General features: G+C 26.1%; 2 protein-coding genes across 2 annotated transcripts in view; one reads left to right on the plus strand and one right to left on the minus strand.

Annotated features, from left to right (window-relative positions):
• Positions 1-16,396, plus strand: part of LOC112597748 — a 287,612-nt gene that overhangs the window by 157,535 nt on the left and 113,681 nt on the right. The window contains exon 5 of the mRNA XM_025343932.1: positions 7,061-7,132. Within this exon, the coding sequence (XP_025199717.1) occupies positions 7,061-7,132 (72 nt within the window). The remainder of the gene's footprint in view (positions 1-7,060; positions 7,133-16,396) is intronic.
• On the minus strand, positions 4,698-6,735 carry LOC112597835 (glucose dehydrogenase [FAD, quinone]-like). Its single transcript, XM_025344061.1, has 2 exons — positions 6,614-6,735; positions 4,698-6,537 (listed from the first exon to the last, which is right to left on the minus strand). Exons 1-2 carry the CDS (start codon positions 6,647-6,649, stop codon positions 4,768-4,770), a joined length of 1,806 nt encoding a protein of 601 aa, XP_025199846.1. The 5' UTR covers positions 6,650-6,735; the 3' UTR covers positions 4,698-4,767.

A 16,396-nucleotide genomic window follows, 5' to 3' on the forward strand; every position in this document is an offset into this window, starting at 1 on the left:
AAATGCGTCGTTCGTAGTCGTATCAAACAATTATATTATAAAGTCCAAGTTTACCCTCTTTCTGCATACAAAACTTATATGATTACCATCGATTACACGTGATATTAATAATACACAAAAAATATTGGATTTGTTATAAATTAAGACTTATGATAATAAATAACTCTTTATGTTATTTATCATAATTTTATGTGAAATAAAATGTAAATATTTTAAGTACTCTTAAGATTAAAAGAGCATATTATGAAACGTTCAGTTTTGTTTTATTAAATTTTCATCAAAATAATACTTAAATAAATGGTATTTATATTTTACAGTGTATAATTTATATAATTGCCATTAAATACCTTAAATCGACTATTTAATCAATAACAAAGAATGTCAATCGCATGCTTAATGGTTTATCATATTAAAAACCGAATGTTTTAAATTAAATTTATGTATGAATATATTGAGTAAGTTGTTTTTATATTCAATCTTATAAATTTCAAAATATTCATATGGTATGTAACAGTGATTAACTCAATGATGAGGTCAATTTATTCCTCTTATAAAGCAAAGTTGTTACCTACTGTTACCGTTTTTATTATTGTAAACTATCTAAAATTTGGAAGTCTTAACTAAAAGTTTACCTTTTATGTGTTTTCTTCGTAACTATTTCTTAGCATCTCTCACTACTGTACATGTCATAATTAAAACAATCTGGAATTTTTGAAAATCCATAGATACTACGTCAATTAATTGAGTCATAGATACTTCTATAGTTACATCATTTCATTTATTTGCTTGATAAACACGTCCAAAAACAGATTATTTTTTTATAAAAACGATTAACCATTCTAAAAATGGTCTACGATTTACGAATAATACGTATTATGTTGTACGTATTGGTGTTGGATAAAATATTACATTTACATATTTAATTATTAAATTGATTTTTTAATAAGTTTAAGTTAAATTCTTTATCAAGATAATTTAGTAATAATTTTTTTATTGATTTCATGATGATGATAATTTACTTAAATTCAATAATGTAAAGGATTTTTTCTTATGTATAACATTTGTAATTGTCATGCATTTAAATATGGTATGCGGATCAAAGTATTCAAAACTCTTTATAGCTGACCTTAAAATTATAATTACTTCCGGGAATATATTTCATAATATATATTATGTAAATTGAGAGTGTTGCCAAATAAAAAAAAAAAAACAGTCTAAATCTACTTTTGTATTCAACATGTAGTACCTATTTTTAATTCAAAAATGATTAACTTTCTTTCGGATTTTTTAGTTAATGACAAGCAGATGTACTACTTTATGTGTCACTTTTATTCGAATACAACAGTTATACAAAAAATATATTTTAAATTAAAAATGATTAGACAGTCTCAATTATTAACTTAATTCCATTTAACTGAAACATAATACTTGTTAACACTTACAATTTTCTCATTAATTTTTACTATTTACACCAACTTCCAAAATGTCTTAAATTAAAATTTAAAAATTTAAAATCCAATACACTTTGTTCAGTTAAAAAATATATCTGATTAATATTTATTTTTAAAATTCAGCAAAAGTAAGAAAGCTAATGGTTTAAAAATAATGTGTAACTTTAAAGAAAAACACTTTTTTATGTTTTAAAAGTTTTGTACAGCTCTACTTTTATCGATTGTAAAGTGGGCATAGTTATAGGAGAGTGGTACGTTAGAATATCAAAGTAGTTTTAAAAAAGATTTCCAAAAAAATATCAAGGGCTTAGTAATTCTTTTTTCATCAAAAACATCTTTTTTTATATTGAATTTGTCTAAAACGTTTAAAGACATCGAATAGACATATTAACAGATGTATTTTCAAACAGATTAGATTCATATAAAAGTTTAAATTTTTAAGTTTAAATACGATTAGTTTGTAATATCAAGGCAATAATGTCTATAATCATAATTTATAATTATGTTTTGACTTTTTAATTTATTCCACTGTAAAAATAAATTTATAACATAGCTTAATGTTTATGCAATAAAATATTTTATATCTTACTGGTTAAATCATTTGATACAGATTTTCTTATTATAATATGTACTCGTATATTATAGATAAATATATGTTACAAATTATAATTGATGATTATATTATATTACAATATTATACTTACAAAATGTAATTTATTACACTGTTAAACAATACATTTTTGAGTTTAAACTCTTAATGCTGCATACATTTAAATTTCACGAAGTAAAGCATAATTGAAGTTTGTACTTTTAAATAAATAAACTATTTGGATAGGTGAATATCGTTTATAGATATTTTTTTATGTACATTTCAATTATTAACTGTTGTGTAGTACATCAATAATTTACACAGTACCTTAATGTCAATAAAAATAATTTTTTGACGATATTACCACTTCATTATATTTGTAGTGATAATATTTTAAAAAATGACTAATACACACACACACTCGGGCTCATATATATATATATATATATACATATATATACATGTATGCGTATGTGTGTGTAATAATAGATCCACGTATTATTTAATAAAGAAAATCAAACATTTAAAATACAATAATTTAAGAAATTGTAAAATTATAAAATTGAAAAAAATAGCCAAGGTTTTAAATATTTACACTTCGATTTGCTTCTATATGGTTTTATAGATTATAATTAATGTGATAAAAAATATAATATGGCAATCATATATATTGAATTATTAATATTTATAAAAATGACAATAATATTTTTGTTCAAAACACATAAATAATTTATGATAAATAGATACTCTCACAAGTAATTTAATGCAAAAATAATGAATGTTAGTATATGTTTATTATTGTCTCTACGTGAATTACACATTGTGCCTTTCACAACCGTATAAATCATCTAATTTGTCTATTGTTCAATAACCTTACGTAATAACCCATGTTTTATGATGGACATTGTCCATTTCTAAAATACGTTCAGTACTACTATGATTATACAAAATATGTGAACTATGTTTAATTAGTACACGAAAGTGTACCAATACTTTTGGTGTAAAATATTTAATGAAAAAAAAAAAAAATTGTGTATTTCTCATCGAGTAGAATTAACTTAAAAATATATCTAAATAATTACACAAAATTAAAAATACCTAATAAAGTATAATCGAGTTTATTCATAAATTTTAACTAATAATAAATAACTAAAGTCACAGTTTCTTCACTCTCCAAATCAAAAACATTCCTTGAATTGATATCATATAAAATATAGTAAATTACAGAATAAATATAAAAGTATTTTTAGACAAGCAACAACACATGCTATTAACCATTGGCTTTTATTATATTTTATTTGTTTTCAAAACACACAATTTCCCCTCCTGGTTTGAATAAATTCATTATTGAAATTTATTGAAAAGCATAATATCACATGTCAAAAAATAATACATGCAATGATCGACATTAATTATAGTGTAAATTAGAAACACTTGGTTTTTTTTATGCTATTATAAAATTATTTAATGATTTAGAATTTTGTGATTTAATTCGTATTTTTTTTCAGAAATGACGTTGATGTATTTTGTTATTTATGAGAATCTATTCTATGATCAAGTTTTGGAGTAAACGATTTACTGTAAATCTAAAACTTCGATTGCATTATTTTAGTAATTTATAAAAAATTGACATTGTTATTTTCATGATGAATACTAAGAATTAAGATAGATTGTTAATTTGACGTTTGCAACGATTTTTCTTTTCAAAACGGTTCAAAACAGATTTTGTAATCTGTTTTTAGTATAATAATCCTATCGAGTCTTTGTGTGGGTTCTATATATTATTTCAAACAACTTAGTAGATCACCATACATGTGTTCCTATTCTCGTATTTGTGCAGAGCATAATTACTCAGTTGGGAATAGGTCGCGGCGTACATAATCACGCAATGTTACGAACCACAATCAAAGGGAAGCTCTGTGGACTTTAAAATTTGCAAACAATTTGTTCAATAACGAATCACGTTTGTAATAATAATTATTGTAATTTCTACCGTTACGAGAGATGACTAAAATCTCATCAAACATTTCGTCCCTACTACTCATTAGTCAATAAAATTATTAGTCGTACATAAAATAATAGTAGGTAATATAGCAGATATACATCTACGTCAAATAAACCTCTTGCGGTTTATCACAATATTAATAGACAAAACTAATTATGATGATTATTAAAATATAATATTCTTAGTTAAAAATTATTTACAATAATAAAATATTGAGTTTTTATTGTTAAATCAAAATTTGCGAAACGATAAATACATTTACAGTAAAATTTTGTTAATTAATTATTTGAATATTTGTAAAATCTATGTAATGCTTTCTTTTAAAAATGAACATTGCAGTAAATTGTAGAATTTCCATAATCATGATAAAAAAAATGTGATATATTGTAAATAATTATTAACATTTTTTATATCAATGAATTGGTTGAAAAAAATAAAATATCATATTATGTTAAATATTAAATAAAATTTTCTTTTGAAATTGTTAAATTTTCATTTGATTTAATTTTTCAATAATCATAGTTTTTATTTTTATTTTTTATAACATTCACGATTTAAAGTGTTTCTTCTTTTCTTTTTTTTTTTACTATTAATTATTATTAATTTTATTTTAAGAATATAATGCGAATATTTTAATTTTATAGTAATTTATTTAACGTAAAAAAAAATATATATCTCAAAACTCATAATACATTGTTATTAAAATATAAAAAGTTATAACCTTATTTCCCATACTGGGCTTTAATTAAATCAGCTCCTTTTTCAGCCATCATCATTGTGGCGGCGTTAGTGTTGCAAGACACTAACGATGGCATTGCTGAACAGTCAATCACTCTAAGTCTATCAATACCAATTACTTTAAAAGAAGGATCGACCACTGAGGTCTTGTCGCTGATTGCACCCATCTTGCATGTACCAACTGAATGGAAAATTGAGGTAGCTAGATTTTTAATACCGCATTTCCAGTAATCTCTGGTGCCCCACTTGCAATTCGCTTCGCAATTCGGAAATTCTATTTCCTCAAATACGTATCCCGCGTCAGTCATTGGTTTTGTTTTGCACATTTCTACTACGAACTCAATACCTCTAATCATCGTATCGATTTCTTCCTCGTCAGATAAATAGTTCGCGATTATTTTCGGGGTTGCCAAAGGGTCTTTCGATCTTAGTAAAACATGTCCTGTTTTAGTTATTACGTTACTAATCGGTATCATAAGTATTATGTCGCTTTTCATATTCAAATCGTTGTACACATTCGCCATTTTGTCGGAAAATCCAAACATATTTTTGAATGTGTTTAACTGTTGTGTCGTATTGAATGAGTATCTAATTTTCATAATCTCGATGTCAGGATTTCCGGACGCGCGTTTTGTATCGACAAAACTGAGAAGTCCCGTCAGTCCCATTGTACTAATACCTTTGGGAATTAAATCAAATGTTTCCTTTCTAAGTTTTTGACTTTCCGCCGCAATTTCTGCGATTGGTCTATCTTTGCGGTCACTGAGAACAAGTCCAAAAAAAGCGACGTGATCTTGATAGTTAAGGCCGACGGGGAGATCAGCTACTACGTCAACGCACATCTCTTTCAAGTGATCTGCTGGCCCAATTCCAGAAATCATAAGCAATTGAGGACTCATCACTACACCGGCAGATAGAATGACTTCTCGTGTACAGTTGACGGTCTTAAACTCACCTGTTTTTGTAACAAACTCTACACCAATCGCGCTTTTATTTTCGATAAGAATTTTGGTGACTCGGATGTGTTTGGCTACGAATAAATTTGGTCGTCCACTATTAGGTATTAAGAAAGCTTTCAGCGTACTGCACCGCAGTCCATCCCGAGTAATGCTGTCTGACATCGCGTATCCAACTGAACGTTCTATTTTATTTAAATCTTTAATATTCGTCAAACCCATTAAGTCTGCTGCTTGGGATATTGTTTGTATAGCAGGATCTGGGGCTTCGAAAGGACTAACAGTAAGAGGTCCGGAATTACCATGAATCTTTGGATCAAACCTAGTTGAGTCGGTAAAATTTTCAGATTTTATAAAATACGGCAGTATGGAATCAAAACCCCAACCAGTACAACCCATTTTTTCCCATTCATCAAAATCGAATTTTGTTCCACGAATTTGTAGCATTACGTTCATGGACGAACTACCACCCAACATACATCCCCTGGGTACATGACATCTTTCTCCATCTAAACCTTTAAACAAATTATCTTCTTTTTCGGTTAAAAATTTCCAATCGTATTCTGTATTTAACGCCAAACTCCATTTGAGTGGAATTTCCGATGATTCTGGAGGATCACCGCCTGCTTCCAATAGTAAAATATTCCATTCTGATATTTCACTTAAACGAGCAGTAATTATCGAACCGGCACTACCACCGCCGACAACAATAAAATCAAATTTTATCGGGCACTCTCCTGACAACAGATCTGGAGTGAAATCATTCGGATATTTAATCGCATCTAATTTTAGAAATATCTAAATATAAAAATTAATATTAATTAAAAAATAAAAAATAAAAATAGATTACTAATATTTTTGTAAATATACTTACTATACTAAATGAGATAAATACTATTTTGAAAAACATTGATATTTTGTTCAACACAAGTTTTAGAAATTGCAATTTATCATGTATAAACGGTTCTAAATAATAATATAGATAAACGCACCACTCAATATATAAAATAGACGTTCTGCTCTAGTAAACATTTTTTTTTATACCAAATTATCTAGTGATTAATTATTCATATACATACCTGACTATGTAAATATTGTGTTTTACAACTGTGTAAATTATACGAGTTTGTACTGTTTTTAAACATTTTAATACAACATTAAATTTCACACTTAAAGAGTAAAATTGTGAAATGATACGTTAATTTCAATTAATTAATTATAATTTATAAGTTATAAATTAAATAAAAATCTTATCGCAGGTTTTTTATAATAACTTGATATGTGTAGCTCTAACTAATAATATTTATTATTTTTTTTTCAGATACACAAAATATGTGTTACTCCGTGAGCAAAATTTTATTATATTCCCAAGTTTTGGCATAGAAATTATAGGGTAAGTCAAAAACTTTTACAAACTATTGAAAATAAATAACACTGAAAGGTACATATTACTTTTTAGTAAATTTACGATCATATTTCACGTGGATGTTTTTGAGGTTAAGTATACTTTTTGACTTTGGTATGTTTGGTAAAACATATATTTCTGTCAGAAATTTATAATGAACACGTTTCATAGGTTACACATATATTAATTATTAATTATTGTTTTTGCGTATTAACCTATGAGCTATGAGTTATAACAGCATATCATTATCGTGGTAAGAACAATATTTTGGACTTTAGAAAACATGACAAAAACGCGCATGCTGTCAATAAATTAAAAAATATTGTACATGTATTAATTAATATTGATAAATAATAATATATTACTGCATAAAGCTGTATATTTTATAACAAAAAAATTTTAATCATCATGTTCACTTATATTATACGGTACTTATTGATATCCAAATAATACTGAAATTTTAAAATCAAAACATGAATTTACAATAAAAAGTTTTTTCTATTTTTGTTAATATTAGTGGTTTGCAGTTTAATTACATATTAGATTTATCGATTATAAATTGTTTCTTATCTATACATTTTATAAAAAGTAAACATCTTTAAAGAGTCAATTTGTTGATATCAACTAAAAAAAAAAGATAAAAATGCGACTATAGGAAAACTATTAAGTGTATGATCCATCGGATTTTAACAAAAAATATTTTAGTTTAAATAATAAATATTTTATAGATAATATAAACTTTGTTAAATTGATTATAAATTTTTTGTGCATGATGAAATGAAAGTTTTAAAAATATTAAATTGTTTACATTGGGTCAGTTATTGAAATTTTAATATTTTATATTTCTATAATACTCGATAGTTAAAAAATTCGAAATACAAATAACCTATAACCCTTTTTTATCTATTATAATACTAGTACATTAACCATCAATTATACGTTTAAAATACTTTATCGTTTAATATGTTTATTACGAGTAAAGTTTGTAAGAACCTAAAATACCCAACTAGTAAATAAAATTACACCTATAAATTATATATAATAACTAATAATTCGATTATAATGTGAAATCTGTTGATATATATATTTTAAATTCAAAATTTTTTGCAACGCCATCACAACGCACGTCATTAAGGTATGTGAAACGAGTGGAAAATTAGAACACCTGCAAATCCATGTATATATGTGGGCAAGTTTTCTTTTATCAATTAGTTCGTCTAATAGTTATTACATAGTTTTCATATTTATCCGTCCTCTTGTATTTTAAATTTGTTATATGATAATATACATAATCTTATAATATTATGGCACACACATACTGTATGACGGTAACTATACTAAATCTGATGTTAAAATTATTACAGGTATAATAAATAATAATAATAATAATAATAATAATAAAAATATTACAGTACACTACCTCTTATTAACTGCTATCATTTTTAATATAATATATAACATAGTCTACGTTAAATCTTAACGTTCAAATACTATAGTAATAATGTTATTATTCGATGTACCTATCGTAGCGACGGAATACGATGCAATTTTATCACACTTCAGATGATTTTCGTTTCGTCGTAGCCCGTTCGGTGTAACAATATTATAATCATACACGTTTAGTAACGTACTCAAGGTAAGAACTTTAGTTATTTAACAAACCTTGTTGCGAATAGTGAATACCTGTGAATGTGCAGTCACGTATGTGCTATAATATAATATACTTAGCACCACCTGACATATTTTTTTACAGTGTAAGTGTTATAGGGTAACCTTTTGGAGTTTAAAGTTTGATTTTATTGTATTTTTATTTTATTTATTTTCTGTTAAAATTTTAAAATTACAATTGAATACAATTCAAATTATTGTTTGGATTATCGATAAAAAATCAATAGGTAATCGCTCAATTGTGCAGTAAAAAACAGAATTGATTGCTAAATTTAAATTAAATTATATTAAATCATTGTATGTGATAAAAATCTATTTTGAAGGATGTTCTTCTAATAAAACAATGATTTTAATAATAATTTTAAAATTTTAACAAATGTTCATAATATTTTTATAATACATTTTTCCAATTATTTTAAAATTACTACTAATTTTAAGTATTGGTACCAAAAGTATCAATTATAACCAATTTATTGCTAAACATTTTCATCGAATTTTATAATTAGATAATTTATCTAATATAAAAAGTGTACATAAGAAAAATATATACAAAAATAATTCATCAATTTAAAACAAATACACTCATTGCTAGCGCTTAGAATTAAAAAAAAAAAAAAAATTGAAACAATCGAATGATATGATGCATGGACACCCATCAGCAGCAATGAATAGCTTTTGTACCAAGAAACTTACTAAAATCTGTTTGTCAGTTTTTCCCTGTTGGTTCTCTGCACCAATTTATATGTTTTTTAAATATATTTATTTTTTTTAAATTTATTTATGTTTTTGAAATCTAACTGATAAATGGTATGGACATTTATAGTCAGAAACAATAATATAATAATTTTAATAAGTACTAAGTAATTGTTTTGCTTTAACTTTTAAACCATAATACATGTTGTAACATTGAGTAGTTAAAAAAATTTAGAATATCGATTTTAAACATTTATGTATAATTATAGTTATGACTAAAAAATACTACGAAACAATTCGCAAATGTGTGTCTATATTGACAAAATAGGAACCGATTCGGTGACAATTGGAAAACAATTTGTTAGTGCTCGGTGGAAGTATAGTAAATAGTTATTCAATTGAGGTTATTTTTTTTTCTGTTGTTACAGGTGTACAGCGGCAAAGCGAGGTATTGCACGTTAGACTAATACTCGTAGGATATTCGCCTTAAAGTTGAAGTATTCACCAAAGTTTCAAAACAACTTACTGTACTTCACATACTTAGAATTTTTATGAATTGTTCGACAGTAAATAATTATTAAATAGTTTCAACAGATGACAGACCGTTGCGCTGTATAGATATACGTACTATGTAGTGATTTTAGTGTGTGCTGCGTAGTTGTATAGCGACCAATCCCACTAAGTCAAATTTGATATTTTCGTAGAGTAAACGGCGTAGTGTGGTTAGATTGTAAATAGTTATAACTATTTGCTAATAATATCAATATTCAAATAGGACAATAAATTATATGTTACGGTAAAGGTTCGAATACCAGTAAATGTCGGAATTTTGAATATTTACCGAATGATTTCGGTAAAACCTAGGATACACAAATAGTTTGCTTAAACCCCAAATGATTTTTGTAGTTCGGACTTTTAAAAACGAAATTTGGTAAATTTTAGGGTAAACAAAACCAGCGTTGGTAAAAGTCTGAAATTTTTTACTGATAATATGATATTTTTTCTTTTGCTTTATAATAGCTTGTACTCATATATATATTAATAATATTTATAATTATTATTATTACTTAAATATGTTTATTATATATTTCATATTAGATAGATACACAATACACACATTTATATTATAATATATTGTTCATATACATTAATATAAATAATATACATTTACACGAGTATTATACTAAAAAAAATACACTTATTTTAATTACTTGTATTTGTGCAGGCTTAACTATTATGGCATCTTGAGAATACATTTTTTCAAATAATCAAACCTTACAAAGTCTTGTTCATCAGTCAAAAATAGTTGAAATGCTGCTTGATGAACACAAATTTCATTGTCTGAAATTATTATTGCGGATTCTAAACAATTTTTTGATATAGAAATATATTTCGCATAGAGTGAACTTATTTTGAGCAAGTTGAGAGAGTGTTACTGTTTTTTTCCCAGTCGATATCAATTTCCAGTACAAATTTTTCTTCTCTGCTAATATTAACAATAATATCAAATCATTTAAATCCCCGATTATCAATTGATTTTTTTTGTATTGATAAATTTCAATTATTTGACTTCATTCAATATATATATATTATGTTTTTGATTATTAATGTACAAAGAATTTTTGTTATTTTTCGCTAAGGTAACATACTATTTAAAATTTCATAAAAATTATTTTAAGTGACATATTAAACGTAATATAACATTCGTGATAGTTTTAACAGATACTTATCGTACAATTATTTTCAATAAGCCTATATATCAATCTATTATATTTATTATAAACTGCTCTGTATAATAAACTAAACAAATTTTTTGTAAGAACAAATTTTATCACATAGGTATGTATATTTTCGGCTAATTTATTGATTGTGTGAGTAGGTATAACTATCAAAATCTTCCATAATCATGATTTATATTAAAGTCAAAATAAAAATTTTCAAAGTTGATCATAGTATAATAATTTGTAATAAATTAATAATAATATAAATGTGTGTACCTATCTAATACTAAATATGTAATAAATATATATTTAAATAATAATTATTATTATTTATATATATATGAGTACAAACTACTATAAAGCAATGGAAAAAAAATATCACATCATTGATAAAAAATTTCAGACTTTTACCAACGTTAATTGTTTATTCTAAGATTTACCAAATCACGTTTGTAAAAGTCCAAACTACAAAAATTGTTCGGGATTTGAACAAACTAATTTGTATATCCTAGATTTTACCGAAATCATTCGGTAAATGTCCGAAATTCCAAAATTTACCGGTATTCGGAATTTTACCGTAACATGTATATATAATTTATTATAGATACTTAGTTACCAGTCGGTATGAATGTAAAAAAATTTTATTCCAATGGTTTTCTTTTCACGGTATAACGATTATAGTAATGATTATGATAATTAATTTATAAAAATAACAAAGGCGTTGAGGTAATCACAGTAACGTGAAGATAACACGCTTTATTCGTATGCTAATTCTTGACAAAAAAAAAAAAGAAAGTATTTAACCAAATTACGTTAAAACAAAAAAAAAAAAGGTTAGAAACTAACGACTTGAACTCAATTTAAAAACAAACATAATTCATCTTAGACAATTATCTCCTCGAAATCGGTTGTGAGTTGTAATATATTTTTGCTAAAATAATATTTTAAAATCAAATTCATCATCACAAATAGATCCAATGCCTTATTAAATATTCTGTTGATACTTCAAATAAAATGGTTGCTAATTCCGGAATTCCTGAGAACGAAAATATTATTTCCTAGAATTTTTCCATGAATTCCGAGAATGCCAACTCCGCAGTTTACATATGGTATGTTACTATTGTGACAGCATCAATATGATGTATAAATATATAGACTATCAAACCTATATTTAAATTAAATCATTTTTTGTGTCAATATGCCTATAATAATAAATCAACTATATTTTATTGAGTAATTTTAAAGTCCATTATTTATTTGTTATTTTTTTATGAAGTTTAATTCTTTATTCTCATTTGTTAGCTGTGCCGCTTGTATAATAATCGCTAATTCCACTCACATTCGTACTCGTTATCTGTAAATTGTATGTGTTTATTAAAGCGCGTATACAGGTGTAATATAAAATTGTTTCCGTTACGAGTGACTCTTATTTTACACATTAGTTAATTGATTTGATATATTTTTTAGTAAACTGTTGTGTACACAAATTCGACAATAATGATCATTCGGGTGGACAAATACAGCAACTGAAACGGTGCGCTGTAATGTAGTCGAGTTGGTATCAAGCGGTTGAAATCGTGTGGTCGCCTATAAACATAACAAACGCAATTTACACTCAAACATCTCGTTAAATCTGACCTGTGGCTATGAAATACGTGCCTAGGTTTATATTTATTACACATTGAACACATGATCTTGTTTCAGTTATAAATTTTAGTATAATACAGCCACTGATACCGACCGACGTAGACGGTACGGTTTGTGGTAATCAAATAGAATTGTGCAGTGGCAAGTGATTTGTCGTAAAAGCATATGTAATACTATATAAAAATAGACACTAAAATATGAGACAATATGGTTCCAAAGTGATGGCAACGCGGTGGTTTGTTCATTGATAACATTGAACGATGTTATTGGGATTAAAACAGTTATAGGGTAGGTAGTTATTGTCTAATACAATGTTATATTCAGTCCATATTATGTATAATAATTAAACGTACAACGCATGTTCTTATAATTTTTCTTAAATTTATTAAACTTCTTTTGTCATTTTTAAATTTTGTCGTTAATACAGAAGTACTTAAAATACAATTTGTACTATAAAATATTTCTCATTGTTTTTACGTTAATACCCACATACTATCAACAACAAAATATTAACATGCCATAAAATTCTCTATAACGTGAGCTTCATATTTTTTTTTGTTCTTTAATAAAAACATCACAATATCCCACCAAGTATATAATAAAATACAATACATGCATTACCAAAACACTAATTCATTTCCGTGAAATTGAAACGAAATTTTCCTGATAGTAATAATAATAATGCATCTACTACATCATGGTAGTCAGTGTGCATCAGAAATTGGCCAATATTGATACAATATAGACGGTGTACCTTTACTTCACTCGTTTAACGTAACAAAGTTTGACTTAACTAACAAGTTAAGTAGCATTTTCAAAAATATCCCATATATATATTTATATATAAAACGATGAAAATCGATATTCTCACATATATAATATATTATATATTTTATCCTATTCACCCTCTATGTATCTCAATATAGGTGTTAAGAACTATATAATATACTGAAGCCATCTAATTTTTTTCCTGCCAGTAATTTGTCCGTCGGCATTATTTATTTTTTACGAGGTTTATTTCTCCTCTTCTCAAAACTTGTTCGAACTTTCGGTTTTCTCTTCTACTCCCCTCAATGGTCGTAAATTCTGTTATTTATGTTTATTCTATCAACTTGCCGTTGTTTATTACCACCACGGAAAGTTTTTAAACTTCTAGATACGTGCTGGCGAAGAAAGTACCCTTTGGTAAACTATAAAACGTCATGGGAGACTTTTTCCTTACCGTTTCCTTCAGAAAGAACGAAAAATAAAATAGAAATATTGATGCGCAACACCAGACATACCGGAAAAAACAAGTATCGTTTTAGTTTCGATAACTTTAAACACAACCGAAAAATTTCTTTGAAAACTCTTTGGAAATCCTAACTCAAAACATAACACACACACACACAAATACTTATATTACATTATAAAGTCTAGAGGTTATTTTTTCTCTTTGAAATCTCTATAGAGTCGTTTTCATATGTTATTCTATTCTTGACAGGTTATACTTTTTTTCTTTTTTTTTACTTCTACACTAATTATTTATTCAGACTTATTATTTTTTATTTAACAATTTTAGAATTTATTTACCAAAAAATTAATAATTAAATGTCATCTCCAATTATTTGTATTTCATTAAGTTAGCTGCTAAATTATATTTATTTTTTTATTTATATATATGATACATTGTGTTTTATGATATACGAGAAAAAACTGATAAAAACACCACAAATCTAACATTTTTTACTTTACCATTTAATTTTAATAATTTTCAGCATAAAATTTGTATTTGTCTTGATTGTTTCATAGTAGTATTCAAAATATTAATAACACATTATTTAATTTTTGAAACTCGATTCAAATATGTAACTTCATAATATTAAAACAGAGTTTTAAATAGTATCAATTATTTCTAGGTGTATATTATGTACTCGTATACCCGAGTCACATTTAGATTGTCATGTTATGACTTTCTTCAAATATATCCTGCATTCATATGCTATATATATAGAATATTTGATACTCTTCTTACCGCATATTATACAACTTAAAAATATATTAAAATAAGTAGTAATGAGTTTTGTACTGAGATGATCAGATGATCTATGGGTTATTATAAAATTTAGTTGATGAAATGAGTTCCTGATAAAAATTGAATGGGCTTGCAGGAGATGTTGTTGAGCTTTTAAATTATTAACTCTATTAGCATGTTGGCTGTATTAGATTTTTAAAAAACATAGGACATTTTGATATATTATTATTATAAATTATAATAGTTCATATATTATATTGTACTTTATTAATTACTGTAAAATAATTATCTATGGCATAGTTTTAAATACACTAATATTGGCAACATGCAAGTATAATCAACGTTTAACGTGTAAACGTGTCCGACCGACAAATACTATACGTTAGTCGTTTCACCGGTAAACTCACAAAACACTTGAAACATATCATTATGACAGAGCAGTTATTTTAACATCACATCAGTTGTGGGACGTCACGCCATAAACATCATGTCAAAGGTAGGTCAGATATTTCGTCGGGATAATTGTGAAGCGCCAGGTACACTCGTGGAGTTTCTAGTCTTATTGTCGTACCCATCCCACGACTGTATAACCCGTGATCCTGCAGCATTCACGAAATGTCAACAATAAGCAAAGTAAATATGCATGTAAAAGCCTTTACCCCTCTCTTTCAACCACATGCAGCAGCCGACATCAATGTGTTACACAGAATTAATAATAGGCCCTTTATACTTGCGCCCGTACTTAATGTATATTATTACAGTTAGCATTATACGCGTTTAATATAAACGTACGACAATGACCTGTAACCGATAACGATTACAATAAATTGAATCCTTTCCTTTATTTCATTATTTTACATTAAATAATTTGTTAAAATTTAAAAATGATCGAGAACGATCGTGGGTTATCGAAGTTCTCGATGTTCTCAAACGTTTTAGAGATCATGTTTAAATGCTTTACAAGCATTATTACTATGGATAAGTTTAGTAGTAATATCTATACGTCACCGAACTGTGTGACATGATATATAATCTTTTTTTGAAAGACACGCTTTCGTGATTTTTAGTGTGTTTAAAATAAAGTCAAATAAATATGGTTTTATTTTATTATTGTTTTGAATATTAGTACGATGTCCCTGATCTTCAACAATTGTATGTATAATAGGTTACATACAGTTCTGTATTTATTTTAAATATTAATTATAGTCCCGTAAAGAATATTCTTGATTTATATTAATGGTATGCATTGTAAATACGCAGTCATTCTAAATTTAATGTCAAAATAGTTTTAAACGTCATAAATGGCTTATAGTTTATATTATTGCGGAAACGGCAAATAATTTTTGAAACTGATAAATATTTATTTTTTTTTTAGCGTTCACGCTTTTTATTCAACCCTTCTTCTGTTATAACAATAGCGATTTCCTTTAATTTAGGGTCATAACATTTTTCCAGAAATGTAAGTAGGTACATGATATTTCAATTATAAACGGTGTCAATAAAACGTAC

The sequence above is a fragment of the Melanaphis sacchari genome, unplaced genomic scaffold (genome assembly GCF_002803265.2).
Source record: "Melanaphis sacchari strain LSU unplaced genomic scaffold, SCAv2.0 Contig43_pilon_pilon, whole genome shotgun sequence".
Classification (NCBI taxonomy): domain Eukaryota; kingdom Metazoa; phylum Arthropoda; class Insecta; order Hemiptera; family Aphididae; genus Melanaphis; species Melanaphis sacchari.

Excerpts from the sequence above, each read along its gene's own strand:
- LOC112597835 (XM_025344061.1), bottom strand. The coding sequence starts at position 6,649 with ATGTTTTTCAAAATAGTATTTATCTCATTTAGTATA. Across the intron at positions 6,538-6,613 it reads TATTTATCTCATTTAGTATA|ATATTTCTAAAATTAGATGC; the intron begins GTAAGTATATTT and ends TTTTATATTTAG.